At 36.3% G+C, this 21,634-nt stretch overlaps 1 protein-coding gene across 4 annotated transcripts in view; it reads left to right on the top strand.

Annotated features, from left to right (window-relative positions):
- ppp1r9a (protein phosphatase 1, regulatory subunit 9A) overlaps window positions 1-21,634 on the top strand; it is a 51,744-nt gene that overhangs the window by 7,898 nt on the left and 22,212 nt on the right. For all 4 annotated transcript variants that reach the window (XM_016283269.1, XM_016283267.1, XM_016283270.1 and 1 more), the window contains exons 3-6: window positions 13,177-13,309; window positions 13,739-13,859; window positions 16,708-16,812; window positions 20,398-20,533. In XM_016283269.1, the coding sequence (XP_016138755.1) occupies window positions 13,177-13,309; window positions 13,739-13,859; window positions 16,708-16,812; window positions 20,398-20,533 (495 nt within the window). The remainder of the gene's footprint in view (window positions 1-13,176; window positions 13,310-13,738; window positions 13,860-16,707; window positions 16,813-20,397; window positions 20,534-21,634) is intronic.

The following is a 21,634-nucleotide window of genomic DNA, read 5'->3' on the forward strand; positions in this document are numbered from 1 at the left end:
TGTATTAATGGATACAGTCAATGATATCAATGATGTGACATTTAAAGTCAGCATGAAATTGAATCTCACCCTGTCTATTATTTAAATGCATCTTATTGTGAACAATTCATCCATACATATGTTTGTTTTTAAATTTTTTATTAAAATGTAATTTAAAACAAAAAACCTTACAGTGAAGCAACTGACTTTTCTCTGGTGATGTATTGAAGACTTCCCCAATTATGTTGTCTGTTTAAACCCCACCAAGCATTCAGCTCTGCCTCCATCCAGTCAGCAATTGATGGCTAGAACCAGTTCCTGCCCAACATTATTTTTCTTTTCCGATAATCCATTTCACTTGGGTGTACATCACAAAACAGAAGAAAAGATCTTTCACTATTTCCATTTCATGCTATTTTAGTATTATTTAAATATTATCATAGTATTTATTAATATTTTTAATTCAGTTTTATTTTGAAATTTTAGTTTAGATTTTAGAATTTGTGTTGTGTGGTTGTAATTTGTATTAGTTTTTAAAATATTTCTATTTAACCGTTTTAGTTCTAGTAATTCTTGTACTTCAGTTTAAACTAAAATGAAATTTTCAATTTAGTTTAAACTGAAGTACAAAAATTAACCAACATTTCTAGTTTCCATTTAAGTTTAAGTTTTAAGTTTTTTTTAGTTCAGCTTTATTTTAATTATCAATTTTTTTTTAATAGTTTTAGTTAACAAAAACAACACTGCTTTCGTTACACTATAACTGTAGACTTTAAAAATACATTTCATAAATACTCTGACTTAAATACTTTAATAGTTCTTATATCAAATTTTTTTTTTAAAGTTTTTTTAAATTACAAATGTTACATCATGATCATGATACATTTTCATTCCTTTACCTTAAAAAAATAAATACGAATTTGAAAATAATGATTAAGGTATACTCAATAGCATAAACAAAACAATATAATACATTATAAACCCAAGATGAAAACCAAGAGTACATTTGTATTTTATATTTTTCCTTCCTTTTAAAAGATTTTTCTTTTCTTTCTCATGGACACTCTTACATTTTCTTAGACTTGTTTAGAGATCACCTGCATCTTGTTATTGAGTTGCTGTTGTTCATCTTGTCTCATAGCAAAGCCATAATTGAATCCTTAGAGGCCATTGATGCCTTTTTTTTATTGATTTTCTCCAAATCTAGCGAGAGCAATTTTCTGTTTTGCCCGCCTATGTTAGTGCTATTTAGATAATGAGCTGACAGAACCATAAATTGACATCCAGAGGCCCACTCATGCCTGCAGGGAGATTAACACATATAGCTTCTGTCCTCACATGCCTCGCTGGCTCTCCTTGCTGTAACTTTTTACACCACCGCTGTCTGTCCCCATGCTTGTCAATCCCCGCTCCTCTAGACTATGATCAAGTCACGCTCCCATGAGAACATGGATAACCTCTGTGTTCTCAACTTTTTCCAAGGTGAAGCGTGAAGGTAATTACAGTCTGTCTATCGATGTCTTGTGTTTGGAAGGAGGCTACAGAATCACATTGTTTGAGAGGGGATTTTTACGATGTTAACTTCTCAGAAATGCATTTTACAGCCAATTAGAGTTCAGATCAATTCTATTAGCCAGCATTTAAATCAATTATCTTTGATTTGGCCATATAATAGCACAGTTGTGGACTAGGACTGTTGTCATTGATTAGTTGCGATATCATGAAAATCACTGCTGACTGTTTGAGCTGCTGGAAATGTGTTTACAGCTCTGGCTATTAACTCTGGATGTGGAAAACGCTTGAAAACAAACATTCCCCTGGTTGGATCAGTCCCATTAATACTCTTAAGCAGTGCTGGACCAGTTCCCCTCCTTCTCTCAATGGGTAAACGTGATGTTTGCTTGCTAATCTCCCTCACACGAGCTGAATTTCATTGAGCGGTCGTGTGCTGGTATTAACTGAATTAAAAGGTCCATTACGCCCAGTTTGTACACCGTTTTGCTCTTGAAGTATTGTATTCTTAGAGTCCCTTAATCAGATCACATCCCAATGCTACTCTCCGTTTGAAATCTTGGATCTGGCTGCTAATTATAAACGTGAAATATAGGTCTTCACAGCTGCAGAATGACAAATGTGTGATGGTTCGTAACTGGTATTTAGATCAGTCTGGTATAACAGAAGTGTCATTTAGCTGTGTTCTTTCATAAATAGTCATGAACTAAATATTATTAAATAAAGCATAGTTAGGGTGGCCATATGTGCCGTTCATACGGGACACGTCCTGGCCAGGATATTTATATTGCCTAAAACATCCAAAGTAGTTTGACCAATATCATTCAGGTATTGTATATAATCGACAAATCGTGGCGCATGAAAAGTTGAGATCTACAGAGAACGATCAAAGCCATGCAAATACGCGCACGTGTTTGTTAATTCGTTCGAATTGAAGCGTCGCTGCGCACCGATCATTGAATGACACCAAAGTACCGCGAGAGTGATTTGAAAGCATAAGGAGCCGTCTGCTCTGCTCTCTATAGCTCTCGGGAATGTCATACAACGATCGATCTGCACAGTACAAACAGTCAAAACCTGGATATTTTAGGCAATATAGAAATCCTGACAAGGACGTGTCCCGTAAAAATTACCCGTATGGTCACCCTAAGCATAGTACCGTGGCACGTGGAGCAACCAGAAAATGCCAGGCTTTTGTAAAATGGCATTGTGCCGGCTGGGTTAACTGTCAACTCGACTGAACTGCCCTGGTCGTTAGCTTGACAAAGAAAGACTTTTTCATGAGTCAGGGAATTTTGAACCCAGGCCACATGGTTTTTCTGCAGACATGGAGGAAATAACAGCCTGTGGTCTGTGTTCAGACTTGAGAAAGGGACTGATTTGTGGTAAAACATTGCCCATTATTAACCAGACTAGACTAGCTTGTCGTTGAATAGAAGTGTCAGTCATTAATCACACTGAACATTTTCTCTCTTGCTCATAATATTTCTTAGTCGCTCATTAAGTGGATTGTTTCCATATTAAAGCGTTTCAAAGTGTAATTAATGTAGAGTTGCTGTAAGAGGCTCTTGTGCGAGTAGCTCTAGTGGCTGTGTGGAATAACAGCACTCTCAAAGACCCTTCCCTCCATTTACTTTGACGATTACAGGTTCATCAGTTTCAAAATGATCACAGCATAATTCCCTGATTCATCTTTTTCAATTTCATGCAATAAATTAGGCTTGTATTATTTATCCTTTTCCATCTGCATGTTTGATTTTTTTGATTAATGACTTAGCATTGTGCTTGCCAAACGGGTATGTTTAGATGGGGTTCATTACCTAAATTCAGGTAATAAAATGGCAAAAATAATGGCTGTTGTTTAGCATAGCAAAATGAATAGGCTTGACTTTTAACTTTTAAAAGGACGGTCAGTCGGTGCCAATAGCCTCACGGGCAGCGCGCCGATATATAGTTCCATTGCACTACGGGTGTCCCAAGTTTGAATCCCGGCTCGAGAACCTTTCCTGATCCTACCCCGCTTTCTCTCTCCCACTTCACTTCCTGTCATAAATAAGTATAAAAAGTATAATATAAATATTCAATAAATATATATTTTTTAAAAGGACGGTCAAATTTTTTTGGTAATGTCCAAGTCTGTATGTCTGTGGGCAAGTTGCATACATCCACTCATATTGACCTTATTCAGTGCCATATTTTTGACAGAAATGAAAATGAGGCTTAAAAGTACAGTGCATCTGAAGTCCGTTTCTATGTTTATTAACATGATTGTTCAGCTGATGAAACCTCTTTCTGACAGTAACCTTCAAAAGACTAAAACCCCCTACAGTTTTGTGTGTTGTGAAATCATCTACCTTTACAGTACATGCCTTTGTAAAGACTGCAAGTCTATCCCTCACAGCCTCGTTTTTATCTGTGCTAAATTCAGTATGGTGTCTAACCTGAATTAGGTCTGTTGGTGGGTGTGTGCAGTTTGTGGTACTGTAAAGTTAGCCGTTTTTAATGGTTGATGAAAGGGATATTTTACTGAAAATGAAATGTTTTCACACTCATGTTGTTCCAAACCTGTATGACCTTTTCTCAGGAGAGATGATTAAGGAGAATTCAACTTTCTTGTCATTACAAAAAATGGGGATTTGAAGTTTTCAAACTTCAAAAAGGATGTGAAAGCACCATAAAAATAGTATAAAAGTAGTATATTGTGGGCTTTTCTGATGTCATATGATAGCTTTGACTGTGAAATTTGAGAATTTAACTTAAAATTTCCCCTTTTGTGTTCCAAAGAATGTCATACAGGTTTGAAATAACATAAGGTGGAGTAAATGATGACATAATTTCCATTTTGGGGTGAACTGTCTTTTAGGACATTTTCTTTATATGTGACCCTGGACCGCAAAACCAGTCTTAAAGGAACAATCCACTATTTTTGAAAATAGGCTCATTTTCCAACTCCCTTAAACAGTTGAGTTTTACCATTTTGGAATCCATTCAGCTGATCTCCCGGTCTGGCGGTAGCACTTTTAGCTGCAGCTTAGCATAGATCATTTAATCTGATTAGACCGTTAGCATCTCGCTAAAAAATTACCAAAGAGTTTCTATATTTTTCCTATTTAAAACTTGACTCTTCTGTAGTTACATCGTGTACCAAGACCGACTTTGCTGCCGTACCGTGGGTGTAGCAGGCGCAATGATATTACGCAGTGCCTGAAAATAGTCCCCAGCTAGGTAACTTCCAATAAGCCTATTTTCAGGCGCTGCGTAATATTTTTGCACCTGCTGCACCCATGGTATGGCAGCAAAGTTCCTTGATTATTACGCCGGAATGACAGTATAGTTCCTAGTCATATCGGCCTAGAAAATTGCAACTTTTAATTTTCCGTCGGTCTTAGTACTCAATGTAACTACAGAAGAGTCAAGTTTTAAATAGGAAAAATATAGAAACTCTTTGGTCATTTTTGAGCGAGATGCTAATGGTCTAATCAGATTCAATGATCTATGCTAAGCTACAGCTAAAAGTGCTACCACCAGACTCTAGGGGAGTTGGAAAATGAGCCTATTTTCAAAAATAGTGGAGTGTTCCTTTAAGTTGCTGGGGTATATTTGTAGCAATAGCCAAAAATACATTGTATGGGTCAAAATTATTGATTTTTCTTTTATGCCAAAAATCATTAGGACATTAAGTAAAGATCATGTTCCATGCAGATATTTTATAAATTTCCTACTGTAAATATATCAAAACTTAATATTTGATTAGTAATATGCATTGCTAAGAACTTCATTTGGACAATTTTAAATGCGATTTTCTCAATATTTAGATTTTTTTGCACCCTCAGATTCCAGATTTTCAAATAGTTGTATCTCGGCCAAATATTATATCCTAACAAACCATACATCAATGGAAAGCTTATTTATCAGCTTTCAGATGATGTGTAAATCTCAATTTCGAAAAATTGACCCTTATGACTGGTTTTGTGGTCCAGGGTCACATATAATAAAAAAATGTTAATACTGTGATGGGTCACCACATGATGTCCAATATAAAAATTATAATCTTAAAGCAAACAAATCACTTGTCCTTTTTTTTTTTTTTGTAGACAATTGCACAAATCAATTTTATTACTTTTGCAGCTTTTCACCCATTATGTTATGAAAGCATTACATTAAATTTTTTTTTGTATTATTATGAGAAAGTGTGACACACCAATGTCTAATATAAACTCAGGCATGTTTATATTCACTGGTTTTGTTGTCACAACATTCAGCAGCTGTAGATTGAGTAATTGAGTAGTTGAGTAATATCGGTTTAGAAGATAATTTTATACATATCTTCTTATATTAGATTTAATTGAGAGCAAATTAACCATATCCCATCGGATGAAGCATCAAACACGTGCCTGATGCAGGAGCGACTGTCTGTTTTACAGTCAGATCTAGTGTTTGTTTAGCTGTGCCCTTTGTTACATCCATCCTGTCATCATCCACCTACATAAACTGCACTTACAGGCTGAATGAAATATGACATTAGCTCTGCTAATCTCAGCCTCTTGTTATGGCATATTTATTCCTTCTTGATTCACTAATGGATTTGAAAGACTGGGCAGCAGTTGAATGACTGCTGAAATTATTCAGTGATTATACACTCCATTCTGTGCTTAGATGCACATACTGTATATAGATCACATGGCTCTCTCTGAATCAATCCAGCCTTTTACTATATCAGCTCAGTCCTGTAATTCAGTTAAAAGGGTGGATGGCCATAGTCTAGTTAATAGCCATATTTTAGGGTTATATTAAATATATATAAACAAAGTATCTCCAGTAGATCAAGGTATTTTTGAAGTAGTAGCCCTGACTGGAGTAGATTAAAGAGGCTTTATGTAATTGGAAAAAGGCTATTTCAACCTTATGCCGTGGATAAAGATGTCTCAGTTGGTGATTTCATGATGATTTAGATGGTTGCTAATGATCCAACAAGCATAGCTTTCTAATTAGTTGATTTTCTATTTAAATAGGAAGTTTGGGTGTAACGTTTTGAAGCGCCAATCCATTAAAAATATAAAAATAAAGGCCAGGATTTAGTTAGCTACATAACTGCTATGATTTGCTACTTTCTGTTGAGTTGCAGTGGGTATTAGGGGGCGGGGAATTCTAATTGTAGAGAGAATCTGATTGGACAAAAATTTGTGTAGTGCAGGATGAGTCATCAATATTTTTGTCCCTTTTCCAAGAGAAAAACTGTGTATTTTAAATGTGTAAAAAAGTTTTGTCCATTACAGTAGACATGTCTACATTTTGTTCTGTTTACAGGAGTTATGTAGTCAGTGGGAAGCTGGTTTTGCTCATTTGTTGAATTTGTTACGCAGAACAAACTTGCTGTCATGAGATATCAATGTGCAGTTTGTGCGCTTCGGGTTCAGGGAAAAATAGGCAATCAAGCAATTGTCTTGTTCTCATGACAGCGATTTTGAAGCTGTAGTCATTGGCAAAGATCTGTCTCACAATGCATTATGAATGCTGTGGTATTTTTTGTTTGCTTGTTTCTCTGACATCTGACCCCTTCTGGAGATGAATTTTTAACGACTGTGGAAACAGAAGACAGGTCTGTGGTTCTGACGCTGTGCCGTTCCAGCTGTCCGTGTCAGGCGCTTATTCTCCACAGCTCTCCCTCCGCCCCCCGTCACAGGCCGTCACTGAATCCATCAGAGAGTGTAGTTCCTGCTTTTTTCCATGCTGGAAACAAGGAGGTGTTCAGTGCTGACACAGTGTCCTGTATTGTTGTGAAACAGTCAGGACAAATGTGGTCGCTGTGTGGTCACCCAGATGTGTAGAGTGCCATTTTTCCCTTAATGTGCACCCATTGTAATCAGGAATATCTATAATAATAATAATAATAATAAAAATAATAGTAATAATAATTTAGAGAATAATTTAGAAAAAGAAAATAAGACAATTTAGAAAAATAATGTATATAGGCTAATGCTATATTTCTTTTTTAAAAAGGAGAGGACATGATGTGTCCAAGTATGGTGACCCATACTCGGAATTTGTGTTCTGCATTTATCCCATCCAAGTGTGCACACACACACTGTGAACACACACCCGGAGCAGTGGGCAGCCATATTGCTGGGGAGCAGTTGGTGGTTCGGTGCCTTGCTCAAGGGTCTTACCTCCATCATGGTATTGAGGGTGGAGAGAGCGCTGATCATTCACTCCCCCCACCTACAATCCCCGCTGGACCTGAGACTCAAACCCGCAAACTTTGGGTTACAAGTCCAACTCTCTAACCATTAGGCCACGACTGCCTAATATATGCAATGTTGCTTTTAATTTTGTAAATGATTTACAAGAGATAAAGAGGCACACATGTATTTATTGCAAGCAAATATTTTACATTTATATATAGGGTTGGGTATCGTTTAGACCTGTATTTAATTTAATTTAATTTTCCATAGTTTAATAACTATTAGTTAGGAGCTATGGTTGTCAAATCTTGAATAGATCTTCAATAAATAAATCTTTCTATGAAGTAAGGATGAATACAAAGTTTAAAGCATTATTAAATGCATATGTATAATGCACGTGTGTTTAGTTTAGGCTTGAAGCTGAGACTAGCTTGCATGAACACGTTGCCTGTAAATGTAACACTCTCACCCACTCATGTGGTCAGTTGATGAATTATGTATTCATCAGACCATGTTACTGATCATGTGAGAAGACTCAGCCAACACATGAGAATGAAACATAAAGTAAGCAATTGTTTGTCTTGTTTATCCCCTTTATGCTAGTAGCTCCCCCTCACTGCGCTAGCGTGCTACGTGTTGGCGGGGGGCGAGGCCCCCAGAGATATTTTCACAAACAGGATTAAAAAGAGGGCAAAATGACATTCCAGGCCAGATAAACTGAAAAAAAGAGTCAACAGGATGAACATAACCATGTGTTTTGAAGGAGCTGTGGACTTGACACAGAGCAAAAGGCTAATTATGCTGGAGAGTTTCATATCACATGACTCATCAGTTCACGTCTCCTTCATGGCCAAGTGTTTTTTTTTAAATAGTTGAAAGGTAAAATGGCCTTTAAAGTAATGCTGAGACTCACAGAATGCTTTCTCTGAAAAGGCTTTTACACACAGATAAAAGGCTTTTAATAACTTTCAGCATTAGCAAACAAATACTTGTCATGAAACTGTTGATTCATATATGCTGTGTTTCTTCCACTACAGGCACTTTTATGTCCATTTTTATTCAATAGAAGTCTTCAATATTGCCATGTTTTGTAGATTTTATTGGTTTACTCTTTTGGCAGACCCAGATTTCCATGATAAAAAATGTGTTATAATTAGTTATGCTTCTTACTGTATGCTCACTGAGACTGAATTTATTTGATCAAAAATGATACAAAAATTGTAAAATGTTATTACAAATTGAAGTAACTGTTTTCTATGTGAATATATTGTAAAATGCAATTTATTCCTGTGATGATAAAGCTGAATTTTCAGCATCCATTGCTTAAGTAACATTTCTTATTATTATCAATGTTGAAAACAGTTTTGCTTTGCAGTGCTGCTTAATATTTTTGTAGAAACCATGATATGGTGTTTTTCCCTGCATGTTTCATCAACTGAATGCATCCTTTTCGAATAAAAGCATTCATTTCTTAATAAAATAACAATTATTTATTTATTTTGCAAAAATGATTAACAAAAAAAGTGTGAAAATATTATTTATTTTGTGTATGCAGTGTGCTAGCTATGAAATGCACATTAGCAAAACAAATATTTTTAAAGGTGTTTAATGTAACTTCAACCACAGAATGCATTTTGTTTCTTCAATTTCTTTGATTCTGAAATAGGGCTGCAAATGATTAATTGCGATTTAATCACATTCAAAATAAAAGTTAATGTTTACATACTATATGTGTGTGTACTGTGTATATTTATTATGTATATATAAATACATGTATATATTAAGGAAAAATATGTTAGATTTATACATAAAATAAATCTCCTGAGACCCAGCTATGGAGTTTTTGTCTCTGTAGTGGACATTATATTTTAGTGAATTTCTCGGAGACCTCACACGTCACAGTTTTAAGTCTGGATGTCCTGTACAGAGCACATTCAGGGCTTTCCAGAGATACCAAATGATTGGATGTTTCACCCTGACCACTCCCTCTCCTTGGTCTTTAAAAATGCCTGACATTAATTTAGTGATAAAATTGTACATCCTTATAGAAATATGATACTATTTTGTAATTATAATTGAAATCGGATTAATTTTCAAATTGTTTGTCATAAATCAACATCTCAGGAAAATGTTATGGGGTTTCAAATCAAAATATGACTTCCTGTTATGAAACAGGACATCATTTCAGATACAGTGTATAGATAACATTGTGCTTAATGGGAAAACCAGTTTATGGAATTCTTACACACATATTGCATAAAGCAAAATCCTGAAACCTAAAGATTGATTGGTGATTTTAAAAAAATTCCCATTGTTTTTGCCTTTTCATGTCTACTCTTGTCATTTTATTTTTAGAAAAACTGAGTCCTGGTGTTCTCTACAGAGGACATAGCATAACTTATGAATAAAATAAAAATTTTCAAAAATGTTATTTTACCATTTTTTTCTTATGCTCTAAACAATGTAATGACATGAAAAAATACTAAATTCACAAAGCTTTTTATTTCTGGTTCTCAGGAGGATATAATATAAATTATATATAATTTATATACTGTACATATGTGTTTGTATTTATATATACATAATATATATACGCAGTACACACATAGTATGGAAACAAACTTTTATTTTGAATGCGATTAATCGTTTTGCAGCCCTATTCAGAAAATATGACAGAATTCTCATGTGATTCCTTGTTAGTAGATCAATTAAACTAGTGAGTGTGAAAAGGGAATTTTTCCACAGGCCCACAAGTGTCTGTAGTTGTAGAATCACCCATATGTTCATATTTAAAGGTATTCCTTACCAATATGGTAGAATGATATATAATTTGACTTTGCCAAACACCTCATTTTGGAGCAGCTTCCTGTTTTCAGACAATAGTACAGAAATGTCTGTCTACAGATTCGTCTGTTGCATGGTTAATCCACTCAGCATCAGCCTCGGCGTCCCTCTGAGGGATTGCTGTGTATGAATATATGTGTGTGTGTGTGTGTGTGTGTGTGTGTGTGTGGTGACACTGGGAGCGCTGGCACCACTGCTTGACTGTAAGGCCATTTAATACGATCAGTTGTAGTCAGCCAGACTCTAGGCCACTCAGCACTGTTACCAGTCTGTGATACAAATGGCGACAAACACTTTCAGTCGATTGTTCTTCTACATCCCTCCCTGCTTCCCCTCGGTTAATCCTCGGACTGTTCCCCACAAGGACTGCAGTCACCCACGATGCAGCTGGAGGCGTGCTGGTGTAATATGCTGCATTAGAGGCATACCGAAGAGCCATGGCTTCTCTGCTAGAAGTGCAATGACACAAAGAAGGATGAGAGATGAGAAGGATAATGAAGTAATGAGCAAAGAGGGACGAGGAAGAGAGTGGGAGGAGAGGGATGGATGATGGGCCTGGCTCAGTTTCACTCACCCCTGCAGTTCTGTAGAAATTCGCCGAGAAAAATGAGAAGCTCTCGGAGCCTTTGGTGGAATCTCACAACATGCAATAAAAACTTAAAGTGCTCTCTGAACAGCAAAATGCTTATACAAGCTTACATTTCTTGGCTATTATGCAAGGTAGCAGTTGGAGCCAAAGACCTCGCAGGCTGCTGGGTTTTAAGACTGCAGTATGCCAGAGTGTATGAGCAATAGATAGAGGATAAAGGATCGTGTGAGAGCTGGTCTACTGTATGATGAGAAGACAAAAGTGATGCACTGCGTTTGTTTGAAGGCAGCTTACAGGTGTATTGATCTAAATGGTAAAATGACAGGAGATGGATAGAGGTGAGGCTGATGATAGAGAGGGGATCTTGAGTGGGACGAATCAATGTTACTAGATGGGTGGAGATGCTCACAAAAAGTAGCGCTGTTAGTCGGACCAAAGCCAAGAAAAGATTCAGCAACGACTTGGGTACCTATACTGAAGAAAACTGAAGATTGTTGGTATTTCCTTTTCTGTGGAGGGTTATTATTATTATTTTTATATAGAATTAGCAGGCAGACTGATAATTGAAACCACTGATACATTTCATACAGGGCCCAAAGTTGCCTTTATAACTCAAACAAAATTTTTTATTAAATTATAGCCTTTAGACTATTTTTTATTTTTAGTTCTTCTGTCTATAACCTAAAAAATGAAGAGTTATTTTAAATTGTAACAATATTTCTCTGTATATTTGATCAAATAATTGCAACCTTGGTGAGCTTGAGAAACTTCTTGCTTTTATATATATATATAAACTGTTCTTGAAAGTCTTAAAGTGTTATTATTTCTATATTAACCCTGGTACTTGCTTTAGGAATTTATTCTTTTAAAATGAAATACTGTAAAATCTGGGTCAGGGAAACTGATTCTGTGTCAACATGAAGCTACAACTTATCCAGTGAACCCTTTTTATAAGGAAAGAGATAAGGGGGAGGCAGGAAAGTGTTGCATTGGCATGGGGCTGATGTTTGTCCCAGAACCTGCTTAGAGGACACAGTTGTGCGTGACTGTCCTTTCACACTACAATGCACAGGACCATCACTTCCACTGAGGAGATGGCAAATGACACTTAGTGTTTCAGACGATAAGCACTGTTATGAAGACGCTCAGATGCAGCCAGAGACATTGCCTCACTGTCTCACTATATATATATATACAGTGACATGCGAAAGTTTTGGAACCCCTTGCAGAATCTGTGAAAATGTGAATCATTTTAACAAAAGAGAGACCATACAAATGCATGTTATTTTTATTTAGTACTGTCCTGAGTTCCCAGCTCTTAATGCGCCGTGTTTCCTTCTGGAGCATCAGTGAATGTTTGAACCTTTTTTAATAGTTGTGTTTGAGTTCCTCAATTGTCCTCAGTGTAAAAAAGATGGATCTCAAAATCATACAGTCACTGCTGGAAAAGATTCAAATATGCAAAAGATGCTGGAATACTGAAGAATCTGCAGGACATGGAGGATAATTCTGAAGAACAATGCTCAGTTTAAACTGTTCAGGACAAACAAGGGACTCATGAACAACTATCACAAAACAAAAAAACAGTCGTAGATCCAGGTAACCACACACAGTATTAAGAACTAAGAGGGTTTTGATGGGGGTTTTTGAATATTTTCAGCAATTTTTTTTGTCTTGTGGACTATATGTAAACATCTTTTATGTAAAATATCTTACTCAGGACAGTACTAAATAAAAAATAACATGCATTTTGTATGATCTCTCTTATTTTGTTAAAGTTATTCACATTTTCACAGATTCTGCAAGGGGTTCCCAAACTTTCGCATGCCACTGTATATATATATAGAGAGAGAGAGAGAGAGTATGTGATCAATGGAGTCATATATGTTTGAGCTCAGTACTTCCAATGGACTAATATTTCTTCTGTGTTTTTGAAGAAACATACTCTCTAGAACTGTGTGGTTCAAATACCCCATCTTTTGTAAATGTGAAAAAAGTGCTTTACACAGCTGTTTTAGTCATGTAACCTCAGTATTGTGACACTGGCCTTGACTTTTTTTTGGCTACCAGGTGTTCAAAACCTACTCCAATGAAGATTACGACCGGAGGAATGAAGAGGTGGACCCAGTGGCATCCTCAGCTGAGTATGAGCTGGAGAAACGGGTGGAGAAGCTGGAACTTCTCCCTGTGGAACTGGAAAAAGGTGAATAGCTGGATAGCAGTGTCACCAAAGAGATTTCTCTGAGGTTAAACATTTAGGATAGTTTTTTTTAAGTAACACTAGGTCTAGTTTTCACACTTTTGACTTTTTCAGTCAGTTTTTACTCGGAACCTTATAGTTATTGAGATACAGTATAGCCTCTGTGACAACTAGCCCCTGTCTTCCCTATAAGCTTTCTTAAAAAAAAAAAAAGAGATACAAATATGTTTTCAGAGAAATGTTCTGCATGTATCTGGATATTTTGAGCAATGTGTGTAAATCAATGGTAAGCCTTGAATATTGATCAGTTACAGTAAACATGCATCCATCCATCAAACATCCAATGATTTATTGAATTGTCACTCTTTCCATTTGCCCAGCACTAATATTTTTCCTTTCATTGATTTGTGTATGTTCATCTGTGTGTGTCAGATGAGGACGGCCTGGGCATCAGTATTATAGGAATGGGGGTCGGCGCTGACGCAGGCCTGGAGAAACTGGGCATCTTTGTTAAGACTGTCATAGAGGGTGGAGCAGCAGAGAGAGATGGAAGGTAAACTAAACTGCACATATTACTTTATTAGTGCTGTCAAACGATTAAACGATTACACACACATTGTATTTACATGTATATATTTATATTCATATAATTTATATTATATGTAAATATATTTAAAATATAAACATAACATATTTTTCTTAAATATATTCATGCATGTGTGTATTTACATATATATACATAATAAATATACACAGTACACACACATATGTAAACAAAAACTTTTATTTTGGATGCGATTAATCGCGATTAATGATTTGACAGCACTAGTATTTATACACATTACTTTAGTGAAGGACATATATATTAGTATTATATCACCCTACTTTCTGGATATCAATATGAGTATTTTCCATGTAGAAAAACTACCCTGTTGGTCAAACAGTATAGAAAATCATGGGTTTCTTGTCCTTGCTCTTTTTAGCTGCACCCAGAGTGAGTGAATCCCTGAGAGTCCCTTATGAGATTTGCACATTGCCTAAAATTAAAGCAAAGCTTGAGGCTTTATCACTGATTGTGGCTCAGGATGCTAAAGAAAGGGTAGGGATGAGAATGAAAGCAGCCCATTTCACATCTGGCCAAACATTCTAGTAACTTTAGTAGACTGTTTTTGCTTTACTGAAACTGAGACCGCTAGTGAAAAAGTGGTAGTGAGATTTAGCAAAAATTTTTTCTTCCATTTATTCAATTAAAATGATATTAGCAGCATAAAGATTTGAGTGAAAAGTTATTTAACATCTATGTATTTGGTTTGTCTCCCTTTAGTTTTAATGTTCACGTGTTCCTGTGGCTCAGTGGTAGAGCATTGTGTTAGCAGCGCAAAAGGTTGTGGGCTCGATTCCTAGGGAACACACACACACTGATAAAAAATTTATAGCCTGAATGCACTGTAAGTCGCTTTGGATAACAGCGTCTGCTAAATGCATTAATTAATTAAAGAAAAAAATTAATGAATGGCAGCAGCAATCAACAGATTTGACAAGACTACACGTTTATGTAAAACCTGTCGATCATGTTTTCCAGCATGATTTGAAATGGTTCAAAGAACATCTTGAGCTGCAGTTGAAGAACATCTGATCTTCTGTATAAGGAGTTACATGATCAGTGTCACAAATTTACTTTAGTGTTCATTAGTGACCTAGAAATAGTGCGGAGTCTGAAGTACTGTATTTTTTATACATTTTACAATTATAATGTTTCTTTAAAGATGTTCTTGAAGTTCTAAATCTTGCTGTTTGTTTACATGTTTAAGATTTTGAATGTCAGTTTAATGTGGTCTCATCTTTTCACTGAGTGGCATCAAACCCTGCTGAAATCTTGAGAAATGTTTACATGTTTCAAGATTACCAAGCAACTGCAATCTTTGCAATCAGGTTTCAAAAGGACTATTCAACAGCCAGAATGTAATTTCCTCCACCATTAACTCAGGCTGTTTCTGAGCGAAGTGTAACAATGTAGAATTCAACAGTGACACTGAAATCTTTGCACTGGAGTCCTTATTTTTTGCATGTTGGAACTCCAATTTTCCTGCTTTAGTATTAGTATATTGGCGACATTGGAAAATGCATGTGAAGGTCAAGCTGTGCTTATGCCACACTCTTTAAGTGCACATTAGGATTCAGTCTTGCAAGCATCCCTCCTTCTGCTTTGCCTGCATAACAGACGGGATTTGCCAGGGGCTCGATATCCAGACTGGAATCAAGGGTCAAGGCAATTTGGTCAAACTCACAAAGCTCATTACAGATATCACACAGTTGGAGCTCTTCATGCAAACACTGTAGCATTCTGAAAATATATTATCACATGTTGTTAAGGAGCTTACTCGTCCTTGTAATCCTATATGATTGTAATTCCTTCTGTCTTGTGAGCATTATTACTCTTTAGCTGCTGAAATGAAAGAATGTGACCACCCAAGACCAACTGAAAGCTTAAAAATATTGTTCTCATTCTCAACCTTTTTGTCCTTTTTAAGTCATATGACCTAAATTATTTAATTGAAGTATTCAATAAGATTTTAATATTTATATTCATTAGTGTAGTATAAAGGATATATTTGTAGAAAACTTTTTGTAGAAATTAGTAATTTAATTTAATTTAATTATTAACAACAAAAAACTTTATGAATGTATTTTATTTATATATGTACTTTATGTTCATTCACGTGGTAGTATAAAGAATGTATCTGTAGAAAATACTTTTTAATTTATTAATTTAATTTTTAATTTAATTTAATTATTAACAATACAAAACAAACGACTACACTAATAGTTGTTATTATTATTATTATTATTATTTAATTATTCTATATTATGAAAAAATTATTTAGTAGTATAAAGAATATATTTATAGAAAATGCATTTATAATATTATTATTACATATTATAAATTATTAATTTAATTCACTCTTGATACTGTTGTCTTTTCATTGAAAAGGCGGAACAGAAGTCATATCTGTCGTAATTATGCAGAAAGAAATCTTTACACATCTTTACTATGTCTTTACAAACTTTAATTTGTGTCTATACTTTTATCTTATTGTCTTTACAAAGACTTAGCGCAATTTCACTTGAGTTCTGTGTCAAACTCTAGGGGTTCACAAACTCCAGGAAACCCTGTCCCAGGATGTACTGTGTCCTTCATACATCAGCATATTTGATGCACTGAAAAATTAATCATAGCAGAGTGATGAGAAGGCCTCAGGCAGAACATATTTAAGCTTTTATTAAAAAATTCATCTCCGAATGACAGTCAGTATTATACAAACCTGGTTAAGAGTTTGCACAATGTCCTTATAGTGTCATTGTAACAAGCATTACAACATAACCACCTTCATTTTCCACAGAATTCAAGTGAATGATCAAATCGTGGAGGTTGACGGCACCAGTCTGGTGGGAGTAACTCAGAGCTTCGCTGCTACTGTCCTGAGAAACACACAGGGAGTGGTTAGGTAAGATGCTAGATAGATGTCTACCGTCATTTTTGCTTGTTTATTATGTCTCATTAATCCCAGGTTTGCCCCTGAATGCTGTCCGCAAGATCCTCACATCCCCACATCCTCACCGTAGCTTACAAGCTGCTAGAGTGACCGTGTTATTATTAGCGTATGAAATAGCATGACATGCCATCGTCTTTCCCTCCCGCTCAGCATTCTTCTGAGAAAAACACAGACTTCTTATTAGTGTATCTAAACTCCCCTTAGACACGACAGCACAGAGCATGTCTTTGAAAAGCATATCGGCCGGCAGGAGTACTTCACACTGTGAGAAAACAAGACTCTTCATTAACAATAGAGCTGCACAGCATGATGGAGCGTATTGTTGTTAAACAGATGCTGTCAGTGGTGTATTATACTTCCTCTGTATATATAAACACGCTGAAAAAAAACTGATTTACCTTTAACTTTCAAATGTATGTTTATTTTAAAAGCTTTATGTAATTGCCTAATATAATTTCCTTGAAGGGATAACTCACCCAGAAATGAATATTCTGTCACCTTCAAGTTGTTCAAAACCTGTATGAATTTCAATAATTAATGATTAATTTTTTTTGGTGAAATATCTCTTTAAATGTGACTTTCTTGTGAGGGACAGAGCCTTCTTGAGTCATAGGATTTCATATAGCCAGGCTGATACTGACACAGTCTGCACGGCATAAAATAACTTTCTTGATCAGTACTTTTGTCTTATTTTCTAGTAAAAAAAAAACATAAAAAAACCTTCCTTGAAATGAAAACTGAAATGAAAGATACTCGAAAAGTGAAATTGTGTTTTCATATCTTGAATTGTATGTGTTTAAATATTTTCAAATATAATTCGTGTAATATATATATACAGTGGGTACGGAAAGTATTCAGACCCCCTTAAATTTTTCACTCTTTGTTATATTGCAGCCATTTGCTAAAATCATTTAAGTTAATTTTTTTTCCTCATTAATGTACACACAGCGCCCCATATTGACAGAAAAACACAGAATTGTTGACATTTTTGCAGATTTATTAAAAAAGAAAAACTGAAATATCACATGGTCCTAAGTATTCAGACCCTTTGCTCAGTATTTAGTAGAAGCACCCTTTTGATCTAATACAGCCATGAGTCTTTTTGGGAAAGATGCAACAAGTTTTTCACACCTGGATTTGGGGATCCTCTGCCATTCCTCCTTGCAGATCCTCTCCAGTTCTGTCAGGTTGGATGGTAAACGTTGGTGGACAGCCATTTTTAGGGCTCTCCAGAGATGCTCAATTGGGTTTAAGTCAGGGCTCTGGCTGGGCCATTCAAGAACAGTTACAGAGTTGTTGTGAAGCCACTCCTTCGTTATTTTAGCTGTGTGCTTAGGGTCATTGTCTTGTTGGAAGGTAAACCTTCGGCCCAGTCTGAGGTCCTGAGCACTCTGGAGAAGGTTTTCGTCCAGGATATCCCTGTACTTGGCCGCATTCATCTTTCCCTCGATTGCAACCAGTCGTCCTGTCCCTGCAGCTGAAAAACACCCCCACTGCATCTCTGGAGCTCAGCCACAGTGATCTTTGGGTTCTTCTTTACCTCTCTCACCAAGGCTCTTCTCCCCCGATAGCTCAGTTTGGCCGGACGGCCAGCTCTAGGAAGGGTTCTGGTCATCCCAAACGTCTTCCATTTAAGGATTATGGAGGCCACTGTGCTCTTACGAACCTTAAGTGCAGCAGAAATTTTTTTGTAACCATGGCCAGATCTGTGCCTTGCCACAACTCTGAGCTCTTCAGGCAGTTCCTTTGACCTCATGATTCTCATTCGCTCTGACATGCACTGTGAGCTGTAAGGTCTTATATAGACAGGTGTGTGGCTTTCCTAATCAAGTCCAATCAGTATAATCAAACACAACTGGACTCAAATGAAGGTGTAGAACCATCTCAAGGATGATCAGAAGAAATGGACAGCACCTGAGTTAAATATATGAGTGTCACAGCAAAGGGTCTGAATACTTAGGACCATGTGATATTTCAGTTTTTTTTTAATAAATCTGCAAAAATGTCAACAATTTTGTGTTTTTCTGTCAAGTTTTTCTGTTCTCACCGATGAGGCAGTGTGGCCCAGATTTGAAATTTGTGCTATATTTAACCTACTGTAGGAATTAAGGCAGGTTTTAAAGTCTATCTGCACCTGTGACCACCAATAAATATATGAAGATTGACACTCTTTTAAGAGCGATTCATTGCTGTGATGATTCAGTGTCAGAGTCTAGGTGTTTTTATAGCAAGTTGGCAGGAACGCATTCTGGCACTCCAGATGTATGTGAATAATACTGGTGGATTTTGCCAATAAGAAAGCTCTGTCCCGGAGCAGTTGGGATCCCTGCGTGTGGTATCGAGATGGAAGAGAGGACTGTTTCCAGGTCAGCTGCGCTGCAGAAGCAGCAGAGATGCTTGGCATAACACGGTATTGGCCCAGTTGTTGCTTCAGATGTAGATCAAATTTGGGCCCTTATCTGTGCCTAATGCAGGGTGATTAGGACTCCATGCTGAGCGCTTCCCTGCTGGTTCTCCAAAACATGGATTGTGCAATGCAGAGGATGCGGTGAATATTATTGGAGGGAATTGTCTTTTTTAATTGTCTTTTTATTAAAAATATCCGCATTTAAACCCGTAATATCTAGTTTCACCTAACTTCCACTAATTTCATATGCATAGACAACTATATGCAAGTAATTTGTTGGCTGATGTCTTAAGGAGAAAATCTGTTCAGTTTTTCTCTTAGTCAGTTGTTAGTGCTTAAATATCAGGTTCACCGATGTAATGCGCCACTTGATTGGTCTTTAAGAATAGCACCCAGTAACACCACATATTCAGGTACAGGTATTTTTCACAGGTAAAGTAACTTTAACATTTTAATGTGTTGCTTGCATAAAATATTTGACATTGAAGTTATTGATTATTTATTTATTAGATTATTTGAATGTATTATTACTCAGTATTGTAAGGCAGGTCATTCACATTCAGAGATTACTGATTGATATTTAACCAATTGCCATTCTATTTGGTGCCACTAATGGTGCAGAAATGACAAACTTGACCTTTTATAATAAACTTTCATTTTCAAGTTTTCAATATTTTGGCAGTAATTTTCCCCCTGACTTTCTCAAGTAGAATTGTTAACATTTTTAAACAGTTATGTTCACTTTGTCACAGTCATTTATCACACTGACCTCGCAAGAATTGCCTCCTGTCACGGTCATTGATTTATAGGGTATATTATAAAAGATACAATCCATCAATGAAGTGAGAACAAAAACGCTTGTTGAAGCCAGAGACTGCAAGAAAAGAGCTTAACATATTTCACTTCATTGAAGCAGAAAAGAAAGGTTTTATAACTTTCTCTATTTTACTGAATGACATGCAGTTTCACTTTCCACATTTTATACCCACCTCATTTATGTAAAATCTATTCTGTTCTTTGTCTCCATTTGAAAATCAATAGCCATAATCTTTTATAGTCTCTGCCAAACTGCATTTGTTCACAAAGCCCCCCTCCGTCCCTTCTCATTGGTATTTGGTGTGTCTTTACAGGTTTGTGATTGGCCGAGAGCGTCCGGGACAGCAGAGCGAGGTGGCACAACTCATCAGTCAGACTCTGGAGCAGGAGAGACGTCAGAGAGAGATGATGGAGCAACAGTACGCCCCGTATGATGCTGATGATGACGAGGTGGGCACAGAACAGGTCTCACATCAGAGCTTGTGTGAGCATGTCAGCGACTGTCTGAACAGGGTAATCAACCATCACAAGCCAGTTGGAGCAGGTTCAAATCTATTATCCATGATTCATCCATGCTACAAGCCTCAACCTGTTACAATTTGTCACATCAAAGTGCAGCAGGATGAAGCAGTTCTGCTAGTCAAAATCTATAGAAAATCTAGCTATAACCTGTTCAGGCATATTAAAAATAATGGTAACACTTTCGTATAAGGACCAATTCTCACTATTAGCTAGTTATTAGCCTGCCTACTATTAACATATTAGCTATTTATTAGTACTTGTAAAGCACATATTCTGAATGACCATATTCTTCGTCCCTAATCCTACCCAATACCAAAACTTAACAACAACCTTACTAACTATTAATAAGCAGCAAATTAGGAGTTTACTGAGGCAGAAGTCATAGTAATGGTTTGGACCTTAAAATAATATATGAACTGTAGGCTTGCATAGTTCTGGTTTATCAACATATCTGTTGTATAATTTCTTCTCACAGTGTCCTACATTTTACCATATTTTTCTAAATTTGCTGCTGGAAAGATATAGTTCCTCTAGTGCAGGGGTGCCCAAACTCGGTCCTGGAGGGCCAGTGTCCTGCAGAGTTTAGCTCCAACTTGCCTCAACACACCTGCTGGTAAGTTGCCAGTATGCCTATAAGAGCTTGATTAGCTGGTTCAGGTGTGTTTAATTGAGGTTGGAGCTAAACTCTGCAGGACACCGGCCCTTCAGGACCGAGTTTTGGCACCCCCTGCTCTAGTGCCACAAAAACACTTGTTGCTCCATCTATTTGAGTCGTCCTGTTGAAAGGAAAAATCTTAAATATAATATATAAATCTCAAAATCTAAAACATGTCAGTTGTTTCCCCTTGACAGGGTTTTTAAAAAGCAAAGTAGGACTAATCATTTGTAACATTAATATATGTATTTCCTTGCTGTATATTATTATTATTAGTGTGTGTGTGTGTGTGTGTATAGAGTATGTATGTATGTATGTATGTATATATATATATATATATATATATATATATATATATATATATATATATATAT

The sequence above is a fragment of the Sinocyclocheilus grahami genome, unplaced genomic scaffold, assembly GCF_001515645.1.
Source record: "Sinocyclocheilus grahami isolate Dianchi unplaced genomic scaffold, SAMN03320097.WGS_v1.1 scaffold173.1, whole genome shotgun sequence".
NCBI classification, from domain to species: domain Eukaryota; kingdom Metazoa; phylum Chordata; class Actinopteri; order Cypriniformes; family Cyprinidae; genus Sinocyclocheilus; species Sinocyclocheilus grahami.